Below are 27,337 nucleotides of genomic sequence, written 5' to 3'. Positions count from 1 at the left end.
TTTTCACCTGGTTTCAGACATTGTATACGCAGTGCAATATCCAGGTGTTGTCGTGAAGGCGTTAAGCTGGTTTCTTTCACCATTTCATTCGCGTCATCGTCTTTCTGCTTCTTCTCCGTCACTTTCTCCTCTTCCTCGCGAGCAGAGAGTTGAGGCAGGTCTGAAACCGGTACACTGGGTGGTGAGAGCTGTTGTTGTTGCTGTTGCTGTTGTTGTTGTTGCTGTTGCTGCTGCTGTTGTTGTTTGTGGAGGTAATGTAATGTAAGGCATTCTCCATCCCTCTGTATCCACGCTTGCTTCGGGGGAGCGCTGCCTCAGCTTTCGACGTGACAGGCAGCGATCCCACTGGGACAGGTTTGCGTTCAGGTTGAAAAGTTCCCTGTGATTCGCACTCTCTGCATTTCTGGAGACAATAAAAGCACTCTTTTTTTTGGGGGGGGGTTGATAGCGGGGTGAGTAGCTCTGTTGATTTTGGGCTCAGCAAACAGACGCTTCCTTTGTTCCAGATGAAGGGAACCTTGTCTGTGCGTTGGTGTATATTTAGATCCGCTTTGGGGAGAGCCTAACCGAAAATGAAAATGTATCGAGGTCAAAAGTGTCGGTTTTCACTTCGATCATATAAATTTAGCTGACTTGCCTTGATCCTGCCACACTTTTCCGATGAAGATCCAGAGAATTCACTGACTGAGACTCTTTCTGTCAGGTCTTGTACTGTTAGTTGTTTGGGGCCACGGTGTGCGATTATACCCAGGTTTTGTGAGGACTACCCCCCCATGGGGCACCCACTTCTGGGGCGCCCACCTCACTGTACCCCTGTGTACCTGGCAAGCCCCAAAAGCCACCAGGAGACCATGCCACAGCTGCAGCTGACTAAAGCGTAGTCAGTGATGTCATAACAGGACACCGAACCACAATCAGTGATGCCATAACAGGACACCGGATGACATTTAAACCCTTTAGTTCCACTCTGCGGTCCATGCTAAAGTCATTATGTTTCCTTCTATTCAGAACTAAGTTTCATCATCTTTCACAAACTTACTGAATGAAAAATAAATAAAAGAAACCGATTCAGACATTCATTTTTCCTGCCTTTGTGATGTCATTTTCTCCCAAAGAGAGGATAAACAAAATGCATATTGTTCACCATGCCTTTCACTAAAATATAATCATACTACGTAATTTAGCTGAAGCTTTTATCCGCACCAACTTGTAGTTGATTAGACTAAGCAAGCAGGGGACAATCCCCCCTGGATCAATACAGGGTTAAGGGCCTTGCCCAAGGGCCCAACAACTGTGTGGATCTTATCGTGGCTTGAGCCACCAACCTTCTGGGTCCCACTGGGCTACAGGCTGTCCCACTGCAGAAATTGGTAAAATGGTGATTATGTTTTTTGCACCACAGCCATGCTGAAAATGAATGGAAACTGTTTCTGTAGAGCTCTTTGAAGCAAATCCATAATTCTGACGGCACCAACGCTAAATGGGAAACACGTTTGCAGGAAATGGAGCATAGAAAATAATGAGAAACTATGGACACACGCTATTATTATACAAAACTGGTTTGTCAAGTTTACCATAGCCTCATCTGGGCGATTAAACCACATCTAGTGATTTACTATGGGAGCTGTTTTCATAACTTAGCCATTTCATGAACTGTCATAACAAATGTCGATGTTTAGCTATTGTTTAATAATGATATAATAATTATTTGTGTAGCACCTTTCATACAACAATGCTGTTCATAGTGTGGCAGTAAAGCACTGCAACATAGCAATAAACAAGATCATAAAGCAATGATATAAGTCGTAGTAAAATAAAGCAACTTTAGTATTTACTTGCCGCAGATCAGCTCCACATAACTTCTATCTGCCAGAAGTACACTGTTGAATACACAGAATTATGAGCGCTGTTATGTCCTAGTTGAATGACTACTTAGTAAACAAATGTAAACAAACTGGTGGTGTGTAGGTGTGGCAGTAAATGTTGAGAATTTGTTTAGACCTGGTGTTAGAATCCCTACCTTAGTGAACTCGCATGAACTCACATGAACTCACACTCTTCACTCGTCGAAACTAGAACCTGTCTTCCATTATCCATTATTGGTGACAAACAACAACAGCCCCCTCTGACCAATCACATGTCCACATTTAGCCTGCACAAGCAGGAAGTGTCCTCCACTGACTGTGTATGAGATTTACTGGTGGGTGACAAATAAATCGTGTGTTTTAGAGGCTTGTTCCAGGGGGCATTGCAGCACAAACAACAAATTGGTCATTGCAAAATTCAAGAACAGGAGTGAAGAAGAAAAAGAACCAGTATTCATATAGACACTCCAGTCAATGTGCTTTTGTTTTATGATCTAAACCAGCGGTAACCAAGCTTGTTCCCAGAGATCTACCATCCTGTTTTCAGTCCCAACCCTAACAAAGCACACCTCATTCAACACCTGGTGATTTTGTTGAGCTGCTAATTAGTTGAGTCAGGTGTGCCAAATGAAAGCATATTTGAGTGATGTTAAAAAAAATACTAACAATGACACACAGAGGTCATTCTGTTTAGTTTAGTTTTATACATTTTGTATGAGTATTCTAAAGGCAGGCAAGTACATATATCAAGTATAATTTTTAAAGACATTTCTGTTTATCAAGCCTTAAATGGCAATGAAATTTCACTTTTTGCCCAAATAAAATAAAAAATGCTAAATTGGTATGGACGTGAATGGATTAGGGTTGAAATGGAAGCCTACAGAACAGGGTCGGTTACCAGTTTTCTAAAATAATGGCAGTGTGTGAAAGCGAAAAGCAGACAGACGGTCTCCTGTCCCTGTCAGGATTATCACAGCGTGCGTCTCCTCTCCCCTGACTGCAGGGGGTCCGATTCGACCCGGAGATTCCCCAGACCCTGCGCCTGGAGTTCGCCAAAGCCAACACCAAGATGGCCAAGAACAAGCTGGTGGGCACGCCCAACCCCCCGCCCTCCCAGCAGAGCCCCCAGTTCATCAGCAGAGACCCGTGTGAGTAGGCCTGTCTCTGCTGCAGGACCCCCCCTACTGCCCCCCTACTGCCCCCTCCTACCCCCCTACTCCCCCCTCCTACCCCCCTACTGTCCCCTACTGTCCCCTACTCCCCCCTCTTACCCCCCTACTCCCCCCTCTTACCCCCTACTGCCCCCCTACTGCCCCCTCCTACCCCCCTATTACTCCCCCCTCCCACCCCCCTACTGCCCCCTCCTACCCCCCTACTCCCCCCTCTTACCCCCTACTGCCCCCCTACTGTCCCCTCCTACTGCCCCCTCCTACCCCCCTTTTACCCCCTACTCCCCCCTCCCACCCCCCTACTGCCCCCTCCTACCCCCTACTACCCCCCTACTCCCCCCTCCTACCCCCCTACTCCCCCTTATTACCCCCTACTCCCCCCTCCCACCCCCCTACTGCCCCCTCCTACCCCCCTACTGCCCCCTCCTACCCCCCTACTCCCCCCTCTTACCCCCTACTGCCCCCCTACTGCCCCCTCCCACCCCCTACTCCCCCCCCTAGGATTTGTTTCTCCTTCGATCCCAGGAGGAAAGATCAGTAACAAAGAGATCTCAACTAAAGAATAGAACAATCAGCACCATTTACCCCATTAATTGCTAAAATATATGGTCATGCAGATAGGGTCCTATGACCAAATAGATATGACTATACTTTGAGAAAATCTTCAAGAATATGCATTGGGAAAATGTTTCAGTTTCAATGTTGGACTCCTTTGCCCTAAAATAGGGGTCAGAGTCTTCGGGTCTTAAAAGATTGATGTGCCCTTTTAAAAGGAACGATCTCTCCAGGCCACACGCTTCTGTGGCTTCCTTGATGCAGCTGCCAATTTCAGATTACAAAGGCTGATTCAGTGTTGACTGAATTATTCAGAGTTCCTGTCTCGCTTTTCCACGTGGGTAACTGCTGACAAATTTATAACCTCACACACACGCATACACACACACACAGAATTCACTTTGGCTTCAAGTTCAGCAACTGCAGGAAATTGATTTCAGAGTATGATTTATGGCCTGTTAGGCTACGCATATGCATGCAAAGGACAGATAAGGTTTGCTATATGAATTCACATACACACACCCACCCACACACACACCCACACACACATTCATAACCTATATACACTCACTGAGCACTTTATTAGGAACTTATTCATTATCTAATCAGCCAATCGTGTGGCAGCAGTAAGTCCAATAAATACATAATTAAGTGCTTACTGAGTGTATATGTATCTACATTTGCAAATGTACAGCACAGAAATTTAGACATCACTTATACAGCTGTAGCCTCCGCACAAGTCTGTCCTCTGTGCATATCTTTTTGTTTTCGGATCATTTATGAAGTGAAAATTCAGTAGGATCTGTCTGCAGTGTTTACCTTCCAGATAAATACTTGACTGAGTGTTGAACAAACGCAACGACACTAACGCAGCCAGCTGTGCATACGCTGTCGGTGTTGCATTCCTGCGGGATGACTAGCCCGGTCCATATCGCACGAAGTCAGGGAGAATTCCCCCGGGCTCTACGGTATTAACTATGGAAGGAAGCAATTAACTGAAACGGTGAAGTAATGGTCAACTGATCATGTGATGTATCCTTATAGCGCCTTCTTTCTCCGCTTGGCCCAACTGATCTGATAAGAACGGCGTTTCTACATTCCAGAGAGTTGAGGGCAGTGAAACATGCAGTTGAACATAATGTTTAGAATTAACGGTGTTATGAGATTTAGCCGGGACGAGCGAGCATACGTATGTGCTAGAGCCTCCTGAAGTTACATGACTGGGCCTGGCTTGTGTCTGTGTTTCCCAGTTTGCCTCTGTGTCTCTTAGTGCCGTGACTCTTGGCTATTTTGGTCTCCGTACAGTGACACTTTCAAGGAGCTAGGACCCAAGGGCTAGGAGGCCCCTGAAGATTTCTTGACCAAGGAAACATGAGCGTTTCCTCCGTGATTTTATTTATTTCGCAATGCCTGATGCGTAAATGATGAAGCTATGGGTCGACCTCTCCCCGTCTGCCACGTAACTGACGTGGCTTCCAACTGACGTATGAAGGAGCGAGGTCCTTTCTTTTGCCGAATTCACGTTTTCTCGATTCCTCTGCCTTCGCCTGCTTTTCTGGCTCCAATGGACTGAAGCAATAAAAGGAAAAGTAGGTGAAAAATAAAGAGCCCTGTTTCTGTACTGTAAGCCCTGTACCATGAAGACCATGGGTACGTTTATATCCACAGCGCGGTTATCAGGATCCTTCATCTAAACTTTCCCCAATACAACGGCGCTGAAACAAGCTACAGCCCCACGAAATCAGAAACCTACAGTTCACTGCAATGATTCAGTGCAGTTTGTATTTAGGGAATAGGCAATACTTTAAATGCTGACGTGTGTGTGTCTGGGCTTGCCTGCTCCTTATGGAAGACTCAGAGCCATGGGTACTGTTGTACTCTTGAGTGGAGCAGTGTTCACCTTTGACATGAAAGGAGTTGCGTTAATTTGGACGTCTCTGCGTTGGCTTTTATGTGTTCAAGTGTTAATTAAACGCAATTCTCTGCTCTCTGTAGCGAGAAAGCCTTTGGGCTTGCTGCTGGCTCCTTGCATTGGGGGACTGTTAACACAAAAGAGCTCTTGTGTTGTCTCAATGATTATGACTGGTTTCATGTGCCTTTTGGGAAGATCATGAGTCCTTACCGCCTGTTTAAAGACACATCAGTGGGAAGCAGGCTGAATAAAAATCAGTTAGCGTTAGCGCTAGCACTGGTGTGTCTGTCTTCAAAACCAACTCAGCTTAGAGGAGATGGGAGATTGTGGTCCCTCTCCCTCAGCCTGTGTGTGTGTCTGTGTGTGTGTGTGTGTGTGTGTGTGTGTGTGTGCGCATGTCTGTGTGTTTGGGTGTGTGTGTGTGCGCGTGTCTGTGTGTGTGTGTGTGTGTAGGTGTGTTTGGGTGTGTAGGTGTGTGTGTGTGTAGGTGTGTTTGGGTGTGTAGTTGTGTGTGTGTGTGTGTGTGTGTCTGTGTGTGTGTGTAGGTGTGTTTGGGTTTGTAGGTGTGTGTCTGTGTGTCCGTGTGTCTGTGTGTAGGTGTGTAGGTCTGTGTGTGTGTGTGTCTTGTGTGTAGGTGTGTTTGGGTTTGTGGGTGTGTGTGTGCCTGTGTGTAGGTGTGTTTGGGTGTGTAGGTGTGTGTGTGTGTGTGTGTGTGTGCGCATGTCTGTGTGTTTGGGTGTGTAGGTGTGTGTGTGTGTGCGCGCGTGTCTGTGTGTGTGTGTGTGTGTCTGTGTGTAGGTGTGTTTGGGTTTGTAGGTGTGTGTGTGTGTGTGTAGGTATGTTTGGGTGTGTAGTTGTGTGTGTCTGTGTAGGTGTGTGTGTGTGTGTGTGTAGGTGTGTTTGGGTTTGTGGGTGTGTGTGTGTGTGTGTGCCTGTGTGTAGGTGTGTTTGGGTGTGTAGGTGTGTGTGTGCCTGTGTGTAGGTGTGTTTGGGTGTGTAGGTGTGTGTGCGTGTGTGTGTAGGTGTGTTTGGGTTTGTAGGTGTGTGTCTGTGTGTAGGTGTGTTTGGGTGTGTAGGTGTGTGTGTGTAGGTGTGTTTGGGTGTGTAGGTGTGTGTGTGTGTGTGTGTGTGTGTGTGTGGGTGTGTTTGGGTGTGTAGGTGTGTTTGGGTGTGTAGGTGTGTGTGTGTGTGTGTGTGTGTCTGTGTCTGTGTGTAGGTGTGTTTGGGTGTGTGTGTGTGTGTAGGTGTGTTTGGGTGTGTGTGTGTGTGTGCGCATGTCTGTGTGTTTGGGTGTGTCTGTGTGTGTGTTTGTGTGTGTGTCTGTGTGTAGGTGTGTGTGTGTGTGTGTAGGTGTGTTTGGGTGTGTAGGTGTGTGTGTGTGTAGGTGTGTTTGGGTGTGTAGGTGTGTGTGTGTGTTTTCTATTCCTCGGCACCCTCACTCCTCTTCTTCTCTTGTTTTGTTCACAGATGAGCTCACAGTCCCAGCGCTGTACCCCAGTAGCCCTGACGTCTGGGCGCCGTTTCCACTGTACCCCGCGGAGCTGTCCCCTGCACTGCCTCCCGCTTTCACCTACCCCTCCTCGCTCCACGCTCAGGTAACCCCCTGAGCCTCGCCCACACACCTGTACCGCCCGCTAACCTCAGTCTGCTAACCCCGCCCCCCGCAGCTGTCCGTCTGCACCGTTTCCGTGGCGTCTGCTCTTCCCCACTCCCTGCACCCTCCCTAGACACCCACCTGGACCACGCCCCCCCCCCCCCCCTCACACACACCCACCAGAACCACCCCCTCACACACACCCGCACACACTCAGTCTTCTCATTGATGGGCCCAATCACAGACATCACTAACTTTCACATTTTCCTGAACGAGTTGTTCCAAAGGCCAGATTTCTAACCCCTATATATAAATACTAAACAAGGTCAAGGTCAAGCTTGAAAAAAAAAAAACATTTCAAAATGTTTTAACATACTATTCATACAAAATTTCTGTGAAAATCAGCCTGAAATTTTGTAGGAGAAGTATGCTAGAAAGCTAGTATGCGGTTCCGAACACAGCCCGACTCGTCTAAGGGTTAAGCGTCCTCTCGCCCCTCTGACCCCCGCGTTGTTCTGGGACTGACACCTGAGAGTATGGCGATGACAGGCGCACCTTTATCAGAGGTAGGCAGCAGTGTTACCCCTGAACCCCTGAATCAGGGCTCCATCCTGCCGGTCGTAGAGCTGCGGTCTCTGTGGTGACGGTCCCGGCCTGCTTCGCATCGATGAGAGCCGCGCGCCACCGTCGGCCATCTTATCAGCCCGCGGCGGGGCCTTCTGTCAGTCCGGCCCGATCGCGGTGTGAACGGTCCTCGCTCGTTCCTGCTCCGAGCGTTCGCCGCGCGGAGCCGGAGGCTGGAGTGGAAGCGAAATGCGGGAGGCGGTCTGTTTTTGTGTTCGGTTCGTTCCGTGCGTTTCGCGACCAGACCAACTCCCGCAGATCCGCTCCTGAGAGCGGCCTAAAACCTCCCAGGTTCGCACATTTTAGTGATTTTCTGCACGCACGGCGACATAACCACCTAACCGGGGGTTGTATGGATCACGGAGGGATTGAGTGCACGTTGTCAGATTGAAATGCCCCCCCCCAGAGTTTATTTAACACAGTGTGGGACAACATATCAGCCGTTTATCTGCGTCCTCAACCACAGAGCCAAAGTGAGTTCTTTTTCAGTTCATCTCGGTAGATAAAGGTATTGATACCTCGCACACACACACACACACACACACACACACATGCTCCTGGTCTATCTCACTATCCACGTAGTCATCGTAGCTGATTCTTATCTTGCTATCTGTGGTACAAGCAGCGCAGTGTGTCCTTCCAGTGAACGAACAGTCACGGTTGTGGGGGGGGGGGGGCTGGCTGGTGGAGGTGAGGTGAATGTCACATTGTTCCGGTGTGTCCAAGGAGTCAGGTGATGACTGGGCGGGGGGGGGGGGGGCGCGCGGGGGTGGAGCGACCCCCAGCTGAACCCACACTCTCAGAAATGAAGTGACAGTGAAGGGGCATTTTTGTTCTTCAAGGATCAAATTTCCTAAATGTACCCTGAAAGTACAGTAGTGCTCTCTTTGGGTACAAATAAATACGTTTTCCAAGAAAAATTTTAACAAGTGCATTATATACTGTGTTGCTGGCTAGCGGTACAATTTTATGTACCTATCCGCTACTGCCCCAGCGACAAGCATTTGTAGCTTTTGGGCACTTTTTTGGCTTTATCTCTGAGAGTGCAGGGGTGTGGTGTTGAGTGAGCGGGCCCATGCAGAGAGTCCTGGGACACAGCCGGCCCTTGTCCCATGGGTGGGGGGGTCGGGTGGGGGTCTGTCTCCCAGCCTGGGAGAATCAGCCTCTCTCCTCCTCTCTCTCCCAGCCTGGGAGAATCAGCCTCTCTCCTCCTCTTTCTCCCAGCCTGGGAGAATCAGCCTCTCTCCTCCTCTCTCTCCCAGCCGGGATGAATCAGACACTCTCCCTCTCTGTCTCCTCCAGATTCGCTGGATCCCTCCTGCCGATGGCGGCCCCCAAGGATGGAAGTCCAGGCAGTTCTGCTGAAATCTCTGTGAGTTTAAGACCAGGTGCAGTTCTGCTGAAATCTCTGTGAGTTTAAGACCAGGTGCAGTTCTGCTGAAATCTCTGTGAGTTTAAGACCAGGTGCAGTTCTGCTGAAATCTCTGTGAGTTTAAGACCAGGTGCAGTTCTGCTGAAATCTCTGTGAGTTTAAGGCCAGGTGCAGTTCTGCTGAAATCTCTGTGAGTTTAAGACCAGGTGCAGTTCTGCTGAAATCTCTGTGAGTTTAAGACCAGGTGCAGTTCTGCTGAAATATCTGTGAGTTTAAGACCAGGTGCAGTTTTGCTGAAATCTCTGTGAGTTTAAGACCAGGTGCAGTTCTGCTGAAATCTCTGTGAGTTTAAGACCAGGTGCAGTTCTGCTGAAATCTCTGTGAGTTTAAGACCAGGTGCAGTTCTGCTGAAATCTCTGTGAGTTTAAGACCAGGTGCAGTTCTGCTGAAATCTCTGTGAGTTTAAGACTAGGTGTTGTTCTGCTCAAAGAATAACAGCATCTCCACTTCTCCTGTCAATACTGTAACCACAGATTTGAGCTTATACTGTAAATCTTCAACCAACAGACTGACATTATCCTGTAATACTGAACCATACTTATAGTACTGTAACTAATGCTCTACAATACTGTATTATTGAATTGTACTTTCTGAGCTTGTAGTACTGTAACAGTAACAGTATACAGTACTGCAGTACTGCCATTATAACAATCCAAAGGCACAGGTAGGAATATTGCTGCTATGTTGGATATTTGAGTGCTAGAGAGTGATGATGGAATTATTGGCATATTTGAACTGTACAGTTGTGCAAAAAATGAATAAATAAAAACATCACGCTGCCACAGCGCTATAGGGTGCTGGTTCATGCAAAGAGGACTGCAGCTCAGTTTTACTGCGGTTTCACTGATTTGATGGCGTGTGCTTTCTTTGACACGGAGCATCAAAGGAAACACATCAAACGGAACTGAGCCGAATCTGAGGCCAGGAATTGTGGCCTGGAGATCTTTGATATGAACTTCAGCTGAACTGCTTGGTGCAGAATAACTTCCGGAAGCTGACATCACCCAGAACGCATAGTGTAAAACCTTAAGTTGGGTTTACATTATGCGACTAGTGGGCTCTCGATTGTTATTTTAAGAAAAACGTTGGGTCTTAATGTCGCTACTCACTAGGTGTGAGATACCGTTCCAACCCCATCAGACTCCCGAATCTTTTTGACACCATCGGCTTCAATTCGTCAGGTGTGAGAGGTCTTGCGAGCAGATTCTGTGTTTCGATTCCCGTTGACCCATCAAGAGGTGGTTCTGTTTGTGACGTTTTTCTGGCCTGGTCATGACCCCATGTGGTCTGTGCTACCATCTGACCTCACATGGTGTGAGAGGGCATCCAAGCTCCCGACATCGTAACTCGTGAGGAAACTATATAATTATTTACCTACCCTTAGCTGACCTGAGAGCTGAACGAGGCGATCCGTCACAGGGCTGTGTGTTACCCACACGTCAGGCTTTCCCAGGCTGTTCCTGCTGCAGGGACCTTAAAACACAGTCCCAGAGGGGGCAGCCTACAGGTGTCTGTGCGTCCAATCAGCACCCAGTTTACACCTCGCAAACGAGGTGTCTGGACACTTCGGCCAATCAGCGGCTATCATTATTCTCCGAAATCCCAGAACACACCAATAACCTGTGGCCTTCCAGGGGCGCCTATCATGAAGCAGGAGTACTGAGATAGCTGGATACCTGCACTGAGTGAACATCCAGCTAGCACAGTAGCCCTGCTTTATGATACAGGCCCCAGAACTGCAGTTTGAGATCCCGGGCGAGAGCGGGTGTCTTTCCCGTCGGTAGCGGGTTTCGTCCGTCGTGGCGGTACGGCAGCGTTCGGCCCTCCCCACGCGGGGGCAGGAAGAGACTCGCTCCTGTGGCTCCCCGGGGCTGATGGGATAGGGCGTGGGGCACCTCTGGGAGCTGGTGTTGATTGGTGCGATCCGCATTCGCCCTGCGGCGCAGGAGTGGGCTATTCCTGGCGGGGCAGAGGCGGAAACCGAAAATTGAGGGTAAACAAGGAGCCGGGCCGCCTTGTCCTTCCTCCTGGAGATCCTCAGGGGGGTTCCTAAAGAGAGTGCCGGAATAATTACACTGCTCTACAGAAAGGTCGCCATGATTCCTGGCCACAATCAGCTGGCATGACAGCCCTTGGGTGCCCCTGTTCATTTCAGCGTTTTTCTCCAGTGCAGTGTGTGTCGGCTCTTCGGTCGATTCTAGACAAAATGGCGCCAAGGTTGGGATGAATTGTACTTGTGTGTAATGCTTTACAATACGGTTACATCAATCAATCATTTTTTATTTGTACAGCGCTTTTAACAAAGGGCCTTTTGTCACAAAAGCAGCTTTACAGAGAAACCGATCCCCAAGAGTACGCCTCGGGCAACGGTGGCAAGGAAAAACTCCCTGGCTAACAGGAAGAAACCTTGAGCAGAACCTGACTCAGTAGTGGAACCCATCTGCCGCTGGTTGATGCCGGTTTGTTACATGAATTGGCATTAACTAATGCAGTTAACTAACTAACTATTGACAAGACAAATTCTGCATTTTTGTCTATGTACTGTATTCCTGCGTCAATTAATTCATGCTAACGTCAATTCATGTACCTTATTGTAAAGTGTGGCCCACTTGTGAGAGACGACAAAGAAGAAACTTAATCACACATACAGTAATGCTTGCCAACTCTATATTCTGCTGAACTTTAAGAACACCGAAGGAACCTTCCAAGTAAAGCACTGCGGTTTTGAGAAGTGTATTTTTTGTTCGTCCTCCATGGCAACGAACATGGCCTGCCCCCACGACCTGTGTCATCTTTCATTCTCCCATGATCTTGACTTCAAATTAACAAAAATAAATCCTCATGAAGTTATTCGAAAGGGCTTATCCTTGACCCTCTTACTGCCAGAATAAGGACAGAGTCTTAAACTGAGCCTGGACTGTTCCTGACCTTTTCAATGTCGGTTATGATAAATAGAGTTCATAAATGTTTTCCATTGTGCATGACTCATCTAGCCAGTATATCTGCAATAGGTACATACTGAGTATACAATATTACATTTATAGCCAAAAGTGTTGGTAAAAATCTTCTTTATTATTGATGTTATTTCATTCCTAATAATGAATGTACTTATTACACAATTTGCAAGCATGCTAAACAACTGAGGCTAAAAAGTAGTTCATCATTTCATTTATTTTAATGATGTAATTATTTACTTCAATTTGAAGTGAAACACCAAATATTAGTGGAAATGGCCTCCACAGCTACCATGCACATGAACTGCTAAAGATCTGTACAAGATGGAGGATCAGTTACCCATGATGCCTCAGTCCTGCAGCTTCAGGAGGCACATCCTCCGTGCCCAGGGACTCGGTGTATCTGCAGGAAACGCGGTCCTGGGAGACGACACGGCCGCCCCGTAAACAACAGAAATCTGATATTTCACAGAGAGACTCCTGGCTTCGTGCGAGGCAGGGGAGGGGTTCAGGCGCTGCGATAATGAGCTCTGTTAATCACCAGGCTCCGGGCCTGTTGGTGTCGCTTTCGCTGTCAAACAGCCAAAGATTTAGCACGGAGCGCGTCTGGAATTGCTTCCACAAGGACTTTTGTGGGGCAGGATGTGGGTTTTAATTTAGGTTCACACGCTTTTATAAGATTAGTAAACACATCTTCCCTGCTGTAAAATCCAGCTATGACCAAATTAAGCTACCCTCTGTTTAAAAACATAGCTTGAGTTGGTCAAACCATGTTGAGCATGGAGCTGGTCTGAACTGATAAACCGGCTACCAGCTGTTTCGAAACATAGCTTGCGGTGTTGTTTTTCAGCAGGGATCATACTCTATCCCATTTTTAAAGGGGTTTGATGAAAATTTTTTGTTTACTTTTCCATATTAGTCATCAGGTTTTGTTTTATTTGTGCCCCCAGAACCCCAGTGGCTTCCCGTGGCCGCAGAGTATTGTAATGGCCAGGGAAAGAGCTTGTTACTGGAAGGTTATGGCTTGTGGGGCACCGTCATTGTGCTCTTAAACAAGGTTCCTAGCCTGAAGTGCTTGAGTGAAGTATCCAGTTTATGAGCCTCTAAGGCTGGGCAAACTTACATGGATAAATACGGGATAAAGGCTCACTGTTCGGTGAGCTGAGATCTGTCCCTACAACGTGCTAATCTGGGGGCAGCATGCCTGATGGCCTCAACTAAGCCAACCAAAGTCCTCGTCTAAACTACGAGCGACTGTCGCTTGGACTCCGGTGTGGTTTCCGAGCGACTGTCGCTTGGATTCTGGTGTGGTTCCGAGCAACTGTCGCTTGGATTCTGGTGTGGTTCCGAGCGACTGTCGCTTGGATTCCGGTGTGGTCCCGTTGGCTGGGGAAGGGCAGGTTTACACCGCGTGACACAGTTTAGCAGCTTGTTTCCGGATGCGGAGCGGCAGGAAAGTTCACTCCGAAGCCGTGCGGATTCCTCGCGTTACGGAAGAGCGGTAGGGACTTTTCCGCGCTGCGTCGACATGCCGGGGATACGGCTCGACCCCTGAAGGCTTCCCGATGGATTAGCAGCTTTCCACAGCCCTTTCATGTCGAAAGTAACACAAGTACAGCTCTGACATGTAGGTCAATCCACAGGAAAGAATGTGCTGGATGGAAACTGTCTCGTCGTGCCGTGATTGGGCAACTGCGATGGCTGTGGATTTTGGTGCACAACAGCGGCAACGAGAATACAAATGGCTCTTGAGAACATAAAATATATGCATATGTTCAAGTTAACTTTAGCTATCCGTACACTGTACATTGATTTCCTGTTTCAGGACATTTAACTCATTATGCTATATGCGATGCGTCATGTTAGCACTTATGCTAATGTGAGGAACATACATCAAAACCCAAGTCATGTCATATTTTGCCCATATTTTTCATGAATTGCCCCATGAATCACCCCTAATTATGATCTTTGCCAAGTGACGGCTATTTTTAGCCAAGCATCTGTGGGCTGCATCTCCTACTGCCATTTCAATGGGACTTCATGCATACACTGTTTGAGGGGAGGGTGTTATTAAACAATGAGTGTTTTCTTGCATGAAGCAGAAAGTACAGTAGATAATTGTTCCATCTTCTGGAGTACACTTATTTCTCCATCCTGTGGGCTGTTATTATTCTGTTCTTTATGACAAACGCAGTCTTATTGCTAATTCAACTAAAAAGGTATTAAATTATAATCGCTGTTCATCGCTGCCATAGGAACATAATTGCGACATCATTGCTACACTGTACGGTATCTGAAGTGCATTTTTAGACGCCGTTCTGTCTCCACAGGTGTCTGATGTGTGATGGTGGCCACAGATGGTCTTGATGGTTGATCTCAGTCCTGAAGTCCAACCAGGGGGATTCCCAGGCACGTTAACCAAACTGTGGACCGTTGGTAAGCGCTCGACCCGTGGAGGAATCTCACACCACATACATTTACTCAACAGCACTCACAGAGATCAGACCTGAAACATTATGTTTTATTTGCTATGGCATCTAAGCTGGCTGATTGGTTGGAATGAGAATGCCCACATAGTTGCTTGGCATGGCTTTTACGGAAAAAAATAAGCCTCACATTCAGAGTGTTGTTGCGGCAACCTGCTTGCAAGCCTTCAGCTTTCCTGCACTTCACTGTGCTTACTAGCTAACCAGCCGAGCTAACCCTGCTACACATTCAGGTGCAGCTACAACCAAAGTGCTGTGTGGCGGCCATAGGGGCTGTGCGGATTGAGGACGTGTCTCTCAGGCAGTTAGCGAGCCCCAGGCCTCCCGCCCCCTGGGCGTTGGTTGGTGGGGAGTGCTGCGTCCATGGTAACGCCTCTCTGTGATTCTTCCAGGCGACAACACCTCTCTGGGCCCAAGGAACGTCAAGACCTCTGCCTCTGTCACACATCTACCCATCACGACTTCTCTCTCTCCGCCCCCCTTTTGTACTGTTACATACTCAAGATTTCTTCTTATTAGCCCTCTTCTTATTATTGTCATTGTTATTATTATTGTTGTTATTGTTGTTACTATGATCATTGATTATTATTACAATACAGGTTGAAGCATGACTTGCCAAAAGAATGCTGTAAATTTTTAGATATTTTGAGTAAAAATACAAGTATTTTTGTATGAGGACGATGTTCTGAATCATTGCGTTTTGTTCTGTTGTGTTGATTTAAGTGTGAGAGGATCCGTGTCAAAGATTAGTTCCCTCTCCAGGAGCTACGGTGCGTGGTTCCCCCTGGGTCACTGCACTGCACTGCTCTGGAGGTGAAAATCAGTATCTCATAAACTACCAGATCCAAGATTATTTAGTAACATTGTGTTTCTCCTATTATTCTGATTTCTTCTGCTCTCCTCCTCATGCGTTTGTTATTGCGACTTGTGTAACAGACTACACACAAGGGAAAGGTCACATTTCTGGAATTGGCCAGAATTCACTCTCTCTACAGATTCAACCACGGTTCAGCTTGAGAAACCAGACTTTCTGTCTGGAGCAAAGAACACCTCGGACAGAAAAACACCATCGCTCACGTGACACTTTGCTCTGGACTTGCCCAAGGCTTTCTGAAATCAGGAAGCCACAACCACGTCAACCGCCTCATTTGCACCAGGTCACCAAGATGGCGCAAGATTGTCACCAACACATTATGAATATGCGGATTGCTGTCAGTTATGTTCGACATGAACTTACAACAAACAACAAAAAAACGACAACAACAAAAATAAAATGTATTACTGTGGAAATATGTAAGGAATGGACCATTTGAGCCCAATGCTCCCATGGGAAACGGACTGTGATAGACCAGGCCATATTCTCCAATGGGAGACAGGCATTGACAAACCAAAGCCATGCTGGTATATCACAGCAACAACAACTGAGCTAATGGAGAAGTTTCTCTGTCTTTTGAACCAATAATATCTTGAATTTCTTTTGTAAAGTGTGCCTTTGTGTTGTCATTTTTTAAGGTGTCTCTCAATACAACATTCTGTCGGTCATAAGATAGTTATTATTATGGTTTGTTTGTTGAACTTTGTCTGATGAAAGGTTTTAATAAGTACGAGTTACGTTAACGTGGATGATAGTTTAGCATCAGATGTTCATTTTGAATATACAATTTCGCCCCTCCAATTTCTACTTACAAATTGACCTGATTATAGCACCACAAATAGGATGAATGTATGTGAAAACTTTAAAGTAAATTAACGTATAGGACCATGGGGACATTATCTCTTGATTAGGGATGCAGAAAATACAAAACGGCAAATCGGAGAGTAGCATTTGTATCAAATGAATGTGAAAATCCATTAATAGTTTTTGATGATGTGAGGCCTCATCCTGTTCTTTAGGTCTCACTAAGATGCCCTATGTTCAGACATGACACCCTTTCACATACAGCCCCTGCTAAAAAAAGACCGCTCAAGCTGGTTGACCAGCTACCAGCTCAGAAAAGCTACCAGCACTAGCTGGTTGACCAGCTCATACCCAGCTAGACCAGCTTATGACCAGCTTGACCAGCTCAAAAGTGCAAAGCTGGCTTTCACAGCAGGGCTCCCAACCTGATCCTATCAGCAGTCTGTAATGGGCAACATTTGAATCCTAAAGGTTTGGGCAAACATTTCCAAACTGAGGGTCGAGACCCATTGTTGGGCCTAAAGAAAACACAACATACAGTAAATAATAGTGTCATACCAGGCAAATCGACTGAATTTATTCCATGATTTAGGAGCGGAATATGTGCAGTAGTTTAGAAATATACATTTTCTTTTCTTATAGTTTGCTGGAGTCTACATAAAGCTTTGGCTACATTTTACAAAGAGAAGAGTCAAAGGAAGTGTATCTATTGCCTCCTGGGTTTGTTTTGGGGCCATATGCGTTTGTCCAACATAGCAAATGCTAGAGTAGAGGAGCGTTAGAAGGTGCAAAAAAATCTTGCTGAATCATTTTTCACTTTCGCAACGCAAAAGCTGTTGTTCTTTTAATATTTCCCGAAGCAATAATAGGGATAGCTAAAGCAGTGATGTGGTTATAGTGTCTGTGGGATGTAAACGAAATGTATACCTGGGAAGTGAAATGTGCCTCCGCCACGGAGAAGCACCACTTCACGGGAATATTCCTCTGAGGAAACGTGGAAAAGATGGGAAATGTCTGCCTGTCTGCAGTTTACTGACTGAGTGGACTGTGCATGTTCATGGCGTGTATGTGGAGTTCATGTTTTCCCTTTTGTTTTTCTGAAATATATACTGTAGACACAGTATGTACAGGTCTGTTCACTGTGAGGAGAAACAGTACTTCAATGAATTACAGTGAATTTTGCTAAAATAACGAGCAAAAAAAGAAACATTTTTATCAATATGGAAGAGACAAATAAAGATAACTTGTATAAGCCATTGAAATGTGGTTGCTTATGAATAAGACACAAAGCATTCCCCTGTGAGTGCTGATTGGTTGTTCCCTGTCCCAAATGTTATGTGTGGCATTAAAGTGTATGTCGAATCAGCACACTATAATATACAATTATTATTATTATTATTATTATTATTATTATTATTATTATTATTATTATTGCTATACAATTATTATTATTAATATGATTAATATGCAGTGGTTATTATTACTAATATACAATTATTATTGTTAATATACATGAGTATTATTATTATTATTAATGGTACTGGGAGAGATAGAGTATTTTTGAGATATTGAGCTTCAATGCTTTCACATGCTAAAACAGAAAAGCTGAAATGCAGGGCAGTTCTTCACAGATCAAAGTGACAGACACCCTAAAGGTACCCTGAATGCACAATATCCTACAACGTCCCATGCAACTGCCCTATAAGCAACATATCTATGACTCTGACTCATCTTTGTCAAAAATGTCAGCTAGAACCGTCAGTTTGAAGTCAGAAGGTCTCGTGGATGTGACACCATGGTGCGCAGAGGAGGATGAGATCCCGATAGGATCATGTGACAGACCTGAAGCCTGGTCCCCGGACAGGGCCCTGGAACCTTCCTCCTGGGCCTGCAACCTACCACCCATATCCTGCTTCCTCTTCTTTTTTCTGCTATTTTAACATTTGGAGGTACCCCCCCCCCCTTCCCCCCAGGGAGGCCCCACGCACAGCATGGGGGTTTTGTGGATGTCCCCTCAGGCCCTCCCTACTCTCTCTCGGTCTTTTCCCCTCATGGCTGGGTCTCTCCCAGGGCCTCTCTGCAGTGGAGCGGTTGGGCCTCACCCTTGGGTGTACCACCGCCACAGTCCTCGGTCCGCTGGAGCGCCTACAAACGTGATGAGGTCACCGCCTTCACAGCCCCCGGAGGGGATTGGGCGTTTATTTTCCACTGCAGTGCATTGTGGGTGGGTTGAGGAGCTGGGGTGTTGGGGGAGGGAGAGGGAGGTGCAGTTCAGTTTACCTGCTCGGAATCATGTTACCTTGTTGGCACAATAACATTTGACTCCAAATATATCCTTTCCTAGCTAAGATTGTGATTAGTTCCTTTGTTAGAACCACAGTCCGTTAATAGGGTGCCTTTGGTGAGGCTTTCTAAACATTACTGGGCTTCTTAAGAATTTCAGTGTTTTGCGCAAAACTGAAATTGGATTATAAATCATATAGCTCTCCGCTGACCATATTACCTCATTACGAAAACATTAGCGCTATTTCCCGCCGCGCATTGTGGGCCTTTTGTTGGTTTTTCGTCGTTTTAGGCGTTAAGGCAGCTCAAACGTGTCGGGGCTGACGGATTGGTCCAAATATCAGACCTCAGTCGCGTGACATCACGCGCTGCCCTACACCACCCGGCTGACGACACTTCACAGACGGCAGATGGAACGACTCAGTCTCCTGACGCCAATAATGAACTGCACTATGACCTTACATGGGAAGGATCTCAAAAGAAAATCTCCACCGACTTTCATTTACAACACTCACTGTATCTTTCCACTCACACTGGACTTGCACTCAGCAAAAAAAAATCTGGAGGTTAAACATAGTATTTGTGTTGTAGCAGGGTAAACAGGTTTTGTAGTTTAACTGTTTTATTATAAAATAAAAAGTGAAAAATGTATTAATCTTCAGAGGTTTTGAATGGCAATTATCTGCTACTGTATTGGGCTGGACTGTAGTCTAGGAGCAAGGAACAACTAGCAGCACTGATGTAAAATCCAGCTATGACCGGCTTGAAGTTACCAGCTACCAGCTGGTCTGAACAGGTCAACCAGCTGCCAGCTGTTTCAAATCCTAGCTCGAGTTGTTGTTTTTTTTCCAGCAAGGAGACGCGGTTGTTTTTATCCACCTCTCTTGTCTGCTTGGAAATATGTCCCCTGAATCTCTGACATCAGCTCCCAGGAGGGCCCAAAGTGAGGCCGCACTGCAGGTGACAGAACACAGACCCTCTGGACCGTTACATCTGAACACACGTCCAGTGTGAACGACCCCAGAGGAACAGAGAACAGGTCCCCGAGTGGAATATCGCTCCATCACCGTGTCTGCACTGTCTTTCGTCAAACACCCCCCTCGCCCTCACCACCCTTCCCCCGCCCCGGTGGGAGGCCCTCCCGGCCCCGCCATCGCATAGCAACCGCCACTGAGGAATTCCTCCTGGAGCCGGCAGGCACACGGCTGGCGCTAATCAGGTGTCTGTGGCACAGCCCTGGTCCCTGTCACCGGCAGGTACAGGAGGGCTCTTGAGCTGTCAAAATGGCCACCGACTATCTGAGCGCAAGCGCCACTTACACCGGGGTGACAGATACAGGCCCGGACACTTTCAGAGAGAGAGGGAGGGAGGGAGAGAGGGAGAGAGAGGGAGGGAGAGAGAGGGAGAGAGAGAGGGAGAGAGAGGGAGGGGGGAGAGGGGGAGAGAGAGAGGGAGAGAGAGAGAGAGAGAGGGAGGGAGAGAGGGGGAGAGAGGGAGAGAGAGAGGGAGGGGGAGAGAGAGAGAGAGAGAGAGAGAGGGAGGGAGAGAGAGGGCAGGAGAGAGGGAAACAGAGAGAGAGGGGGAAAGGTAGAGAAACAGAAAGAGAGAAACAGGAAGACAGAAAAAGAGAGGGGTAGAGAGAGATTGGCTGAGAGAGAGGGAGACAGAAAGAAAGACAGAGAGAGAAAGGGTGAGAGAGAAGGAGACAGAGAGAGACTGGGTGAGAGAAATATAGATCCATTCCAATCCCTCCACCCCTGTCAGCACCCCTTAGCATGCACTTCACCAGCGCAGCCTGTAAACGCAGGGAGCTGGATGGATTATAAACAGAGCCGGGGAGCGTAATGACTCCAGACTCCATTAAGAGCCACAGGCCTCGCTGTCCCACAGTGCTCAGGGATACTGCAGAGGTCAGAGGTCAGAGTGATGTCACAACACCAACAGAGCCAGGGTGAGTTCATGTCAGATTCGTGCCCTGGCTATTTTTACTCCCAGCTTTGGGGAGTCTTTTAGATAATGGAGACAGTAACAGTTCCTTCTGTCTTCATGGGTCTATTTCAAACTCCCAACAATTCCCCATGGTTATGGTAAAATATTAACTTATTATTCAAGCTGTATAATGTCCCATAATTCATACAGTTATACATGCATAAATATTTGTGAGTCAATTGTGATTCAGGTTGTTTTTTTTGTTTTTGGGTTTTTTTTTACAGTTGTGTGCAATATATTGTCTTTTGCACTGGGAAAAGTAATTATTCCAGAAAGTATCTCTTGCATATTATAATTACTACTGCACTCCCCTGCTCAACATTACAAGCAACAGATAAAATAACTGATTTACGGTAGATTTCCGTGGAGATTATCTGATGAATGTGCTCTCTACCCCAATCCCCCAGCATGTTTTCCTTTAGAAACTCTGGCCCATGAATGAAATATAAATCCTGTTTTATTATGTTTTTTTCCCCTTAGTAAAGCAAACTAACAAAGACATCGAGGCGCTTTAATGGACTTTTACGGCTGGAGGGCTTGAAAGCATACTTCCTGTCACGCACCATGATTTTGGGATTACCGGGCGGGGGCCGAGGGGGGGGGGGGGGGGCAAGGTGAGAACGGGACAGTAACAGTAGACGGGGACCCACTTTAAGAAACTATGGTTTTTTGACCGAAGACAAAATAGTTAAAGGCTGCTGACGAAACATTGCCGAACAGATTTATCTTCGTCCCTGCGCAAATTTCCGTGAAATACGCTGACTCGACATTCCCATTTTATTTAATACGAATCCAATATAAGAAATCATGTAAGACAAACTGCTAAAAAAACTCCTAATACAAATACATGTTTAATGAATGGCGGTTGAAGTAGCAGTAAGAGAGCGGATTCGTGCGTAAAAGCAATTCTGCAAGCGTTTGGCGCCCTCAAGTGACCATGAATAATTCGCTCATAAAAAACCGGTTGATAACAACACGGGAGAAGCTTTCCAGCTTAAAAAAAATTCACAATAGGTGCCTTGTCTGAAGAAGATGAAGCTCATCATATGATTACACGTGACTGCCAGTTAGTGGTTTGTTTTTTGTAATAGCGTTTCTGCGTTTTGTTTAACCTTGCTTTCGCCGTTGACTCACCTAAGTGATTTCTTTTCCGGTTTTATGTCACATAAATGAGTAGGCTCCCTGTCCACAGACCTGCAAGGTTTAAACAGTCATTTATTTTATTTATTTCAAAACCATCATATTTTACATAGTTCTTTCGGCACATTACATTGGGCCTCATCACCCTGTGAATGTGGTCACTAGTCTCGGACAAGATGAGCTGCATAACTATGCGGTCAACATGGAGTAGACGATGAATTCATGACGCACAACCCACAGCGCTGATTTTCAGTATGTCTCAATTTAAAGAAACTCTGACGCACAATGTTTTATCTGCTTTTATGTACATGCTGCATGAAGTAATTACGGGTTGTGTGAGTACCCAGTTTGGCATCCTCAATTAATCTGGGGAAGGGTGGAAGCTCCAGGGACCAGGGGCTAGACGGCACCAAGGCCTGGGGGAAGGGTCGGGATTTCGCAGTCAATGATCTACAGCGTTGCCCAAACTGGCGGTGCCTTCCTTCCTGTCTGAGTGCAGGATGTCGCACAGTACTGCGCTCCTCATTATTCAGTGTATTAGAGTCCCCAGGGCGGAGCTCTGCCGTCTGTTAGTCCATTACTGCACAACACATGGCAGCTTCTAAGACTAATTGCGACGTGCCTGCTAACCGCGTTTACCTCCGGAGGTAAAGATGTGCCTGGCGTAAGAATAAAGGGGAAACTGAAACATTTCATTGCTCGGGTAAAAACACACTCTGTAAATACGCTCTCCGTGTCCCACGTAGCCTCCATGGTATTTTGCGTGATGCTCACGCGTCAGGTCTGCAGGCGCTTCTTCCTTTCTTTTTGCGCGGCAGGACCCCACCCAGGAACAGACGAGCTCCACGGCGCGCAATCTCCACGGAAACCGAGGCTCGCAGCTGCGGCCCTCCCCGAGGGACCGGGAAGAGGCCGCTCTCAGCCGCGGTGGGGAATGAATCAGCCGGAGAGCGTGCGCCTGAGCTAATGCACCGGGGGATGGCGGCTGTGCGCGCCCCCTGGCCAATCGCAGCGCTGTGCTGCTTCGGAAACTGCGTGCGCGTCCAGCGCCGCCCGGTCCACAGGCAAACGGGAGGGAGGGGGAGAAGAGGACTTCGCTTGCTCGAGCATCCCAGTCCACAGCCGCACAGGTAGGCTACATCTGCTCTCTCTGCATGTTTCTCGAGCCGATCGGGCGTGCCAAGATCCACCGAACAGCTCAGCGTTCCGGTATCTGCCCACATTGTAATTGACAGCGACGAATACTGCAAAATGTACGTTTAAGTATGTGTAGCTTGCAGTCTACGTGCTATTCACTGCATTTGCACTTGCCAGTCCAGTCTGTGTGGATTGATGATTTAACTGTTTTCACACGATAGCTAATTGCGCTATTTAATTCAGAAAGTGTGTGTACTGTGTAGACTGGGTATATTCTGCTGTTGATTCAAACTGTATTGTGACGGTTCTGCAGGCGTTGCTGAGTATGACATAGACCAAAGAGGAAGAGAAAGTGGATGTATGTCAGTGTCTGGAAAATAAACTGGGATCTATGGTGTTATTTACTGCATGTCATACACTGTACATTTCAGACACAGTGACGCCAAAACACCAGAACTGCCGGTATTTCTTGTGATATAATAATAATAATTTGTTATTTAGTTGACTCTTTTATCCGAGCGAATTATAGTTGATTAGACCAATCCCCCCGTGGAGCAATGTTGGGTTAAGGGCCTTGCTCAAGGGCCCACAGCTGTGAAGATATTTTTGTGGCTACACCGGGGCTTGAACCAACAACCTTCCAGGGTCCCAGTCATGAACTGTAGCCATGAGGCTACAAGCTGCCCTATGCAATGCCTGACCATTTTGGAAGCCATTTTAAGATGTGGGCTTTAGCACTGGGGAGCTCCAAAGTCCAGTTCAAAGGAACATCCTAATCTCTGTCTCTGAGATTTTTGTCAGCAATATAACAAAGTGTTTTTGTTTATAGTCTGAACAAACCACAGAATAAGTCATCTATCACATTTCATACATTACAGGTGATATTGCTGCACTGTTTTTTTACATCGCTTTGGATAAAAGTGTCTGCTAAATGAAATGTAATGTAGTGTAATACTGGAAACACCCAAACAAATGGAAGCAAATTTAAATTAGTAGTAACACATAACATTACATAATTATTTCTAACATAATATAACTTTTAAAATCATAGAATGTAGTATCTATTACTACATTGTAGCATGCACACACACACACACACACACACACACACCTTAAACAGGGATATCCCTGGCATTCCATTTCTCAGGGGTAGATCTACTTGTCTAATGACTGAATTGATTTTTCCCGAAGATGAGCGGAAACTAAACGGCCACAGGTAAAAGCAGAGAGAAAACAGAAGTTGAGCACTTCCCAAAAACATACGCTACACAGATACAGAACAAAAGATTTATTCCTCTGTGGAAAGCTCATAACGGCTTATTTGATCCATAAACAAACAGTTCCTCCTACAAACAACGCAGGCATTACAGGCAGAAAGTAATGTGGCCCATTGGCAACAGTTATGTTTATTCTGGAGTCATGAGATAACTATAATTTATAACCTTGCATAGCGATATCAGTGATGTAGCTATAAAACCTTTGGGAAACCCCAAGGTGGTGATGCAGTGAAATTGGTTCAGTGTGTCAGCTCAGAGGGTACCCTGTAGGTACTGTTAGACAGGTTCACCTGGAGGGCCGTGTGTATGCATGTTTGCAAATGCAAATAATCAAACTAATTATATTCAAGATTTCTATTACAGCACCTCATAGCAAACATGCAAATTTGAGGTTGCAGTACGTAAAGATGCAGTATACCTATATAAAAACATTTTTCTAATTCCACATATTTACAAACCTCTGCAGTATATTCCAATGCTTAACTGCAGGGGTGCACAAACAGGTCCGATCCATTTCAGGACTTTGTGCCAACTTCTGCTCTTAATGATTTAATTAGCTCATTATGTCTTCATCTGACATTTGTATAAGCACCAGCCTCAGACTGTAAATGTATCCTAAACATTTTACTCGATTACAGGAGTGAACCAGCATAGTTTACTGAGCTGTCAGAAAACTAAAACTAAGGCAATTGGTTGGAACAAAAACCAGCACACAGACTGGCCTCCAGGACCGGAGTTGTGCCATCCTGCTTTAGTGTGTGTATTTATTTGGTAACTCTTTATTTTACAGCCTGTTAATTACAGAGTAAGTACGATGAAACCTTTGAGCAAGGCCCTTAACACAGGGGTGCACAACTCTGGTCCTGGAAGGCTAGTCTGCAAGCTTGTTTTTGTTCCAACCAAATACATTTTTTTACAGCTCTACCTCTGTACTTGAGCACAGTAAAATCTTCAGGACACACTAGCAGTCTGCGGCTGTAACTGGTGCCTATAAAAATGTGATCTGATCAAGATATAATTGAGCTAATTAAATAATTAAGAGCAGAAGTTGGCACAAAATCCTGAAGCGGATTGACCCTTGCTGTGCACCCCTGCCTTAACCCCACATCGCTCCCTAAGTAACCAGGATGGGTCGAATGCAGAGGATAAACTACCCCATGGCGTCCAATAAACATCTCTTATCTTAATGCCAGGTAATCATCGGCCTGTAAAATAATGTCCCCATGTCTTCCTCCAGCAGACGTACCCTGAGGAGCCGCTGACGTTTCGGGGAGACCATGACGGGGCAGAACAGCAGCCAGCCGGGGCACGGCGCGGTGCCCCTGGTCCTGCAGGCTCAGGCCTACCCCTTCCACGACGGCTGGAACATCGCCTGCTTCGTCATCCTCGTGCTCTTCGTGGTGGCGGTGGTGTCGCTGGTCGCGCTGGCCTTCCTGTACGAGCTGCTCGACTGCGGCTGCTGTGCCAGGGACAAGATGGCCGCCCACCAGCTGCAGGAGGACGAGGACGAGGAGGAGGAGGAGCCGGGTCTGCTCCAGGCCAATGGGGACGGCGGCAGCAAGCAGAGCATTGGCGGAGAGGTGGTGTAGCTCCGCCCCCGCTCTGGCAGTGCATTGGGAGCTCATTGGCTGCTGAGGGAACTGGGGAGGAGACATGGACCTGCTCCGGGTTGTAATTGGATTTTGGATCCTCAATGGATGCGTTATTGATGGGAGGGGCTTCAATGTAACCGCCTCCACCCCCGCCTCTACTTTGCCCTCCATCGTCAATCAAATCCACCATTTTGGCGCTTACTAATTCCTTGTGATCACGCTGTCACAATTCCTTGCACTCAGCATAGTCACTACATCTCATTCCAGGGGCCTGAAGCAGGACTACTGAGTTAGCTGGATAACTGCACTGGGTAAAACCCACAAAGCAGGATTACTGAGTTAGCTGGATAACTGCACTGAGTAAGACCCAGAACTCTTTTTACTTCAGTCCTTGTTCCAGATTTGGAAGGTGTTCTGGGTTTTACTTTAGCGCAGTTATCCAGCTAACTCAGTAATCCTGCTTTGCGAAACAGGCTGCAGGTCACTGCTAATGCAGAACAGTTCTCACACGTCTGAAATAATCGAGTTGAGTGTCAATAGGATAGCATGCCCAAATCATTTCAACTGGCACATTAAATAGAATGCTCAAATATTAAACAGCTGGGCAGCCACCAAGTCCGAAAACATGCATAAAGAAAATCTTTTCCCAGAGATCTTTTGTTATTTAAAACCGTGCCCACTAGACTGCAGTCTTTATAGTGGTAGGCTTATAGCAGTGTATACTTACCTGGTCACACACAGACACACACACACACACACACATACATACACACACCTGTTTATGCGTTTCTCTTGGTAAACAGCAGCTCGACCCTGAAGAAAAAAAAAAAAAGTGATCTGCCTGAACTCTTTATTAATTGTATTCAGAATTATTGCACACTACTCTTCAACTTGCCTTAAAACTATGTAGACCTGATTAAAACTGGACATGTAAATATTTGTCCTAGATCACTGGTTTCTTGAATGCCTGTTTTTTTGTCTTCTTGTTTGTATGTTTGTCCGATCTTCAATTTTTGAATGGAATTAAAAAACTGCATTTGGGATTAGGGCGAAAATATGAGCAACATTTACTGTATATTAACTGGGTGTTCAGCTTACACGTGCACACACACACACATACACACACACAGATACACAAGCACACACACACACTCAGTGTGTGTTTACATGTGTATACAAAGACAAAAAGACTTTAGTAAGTGATATCTACCAAAACATTTAGTAAGTGAATTTTATGTGAACCTTCACACACTTTGCTGCTATGGTCTTATTTGTGTAAATGAGGAAAAAACATCCCTTTAACTGCTGGAATTCTTTTATTTATCTCACTAAATATGTTATGAAAACAGTTTAATGACAGGAGATCATTGAATTATATGGGCAGAGGAATTTGACAACCCTCTAAGAATAGTCAGTCCTGGAATTTGCAAATAGGTTGTTTGTTGTGGGCACTAGCCCCCACTACAATAACTTATTGGCACGCTGCCTAACAAGAGTGCTTTAAAAATATATGACGTGTACTGAACATTAGGGTGGTAACAGATAACACCCATATCAAATTGACTCAAACCTTTACATATCCGCTGTGTCTTTAAAAGTGAGAAGGATGAATTAGAATATAGATTCGTTTACGCGCAGGCTCAGTGGAAA

General features: G+C 46.3%; 1 protein-coding gene across 1 annotated transcript in view; it reads left to right on the top strand.

Moving 5' to 3' along the window:
• Positions 1–16,078, top strand: part of LOC133135588 (RNA-binding protein with multiple splicing-like) — a 32,959-nt gene extending 16,881 nt beyond the window's left edge. Inside the window, exons 5-9 of the mRNA XM_061252707.1 lie at positions 2,869–3,013; positions 6,969–7,096; positions 9,022–9,091; positions 14,436–14,541; positions 14,984–16,078. Coding sequence (XP_061108691.1) covers positions 2,869–3,013; positions 6,969–7,096; positions 9,022–9,084 — 336 coding nt within the window. The 3' untranslated portion in view covers positions 9,085–9,091; positions 14,436–14,541; positions 14,984–16,078. The remainder of the gene's footprint in view (positions 1–2,868; positions 3,014–6,968; positions 7,097–9,021; positions 9,092–14,435; positions 14,542–14,983) is intronic.
• Positions 16,079–27,337: the final 11,259 nt, after the last annotated feature.

This window comes from Conger conger, chromosome 8 (genome assembly GCF_963514075.1).
Source record: "Conger conger chromosome 8, fConCon1.1, whole genome shotgun sequence".
Lineage (NCBI taxonomy): Eukaryota > Metazoa > Chordata > Actinopteri > Anguilliformes > Congridae > Conger > Conger conger.
The sequence above is the reverse complement of the archived record's forward strand: the minus strand, read 5'-3'. Positions and strand labels throughout refer to the sequence as shown.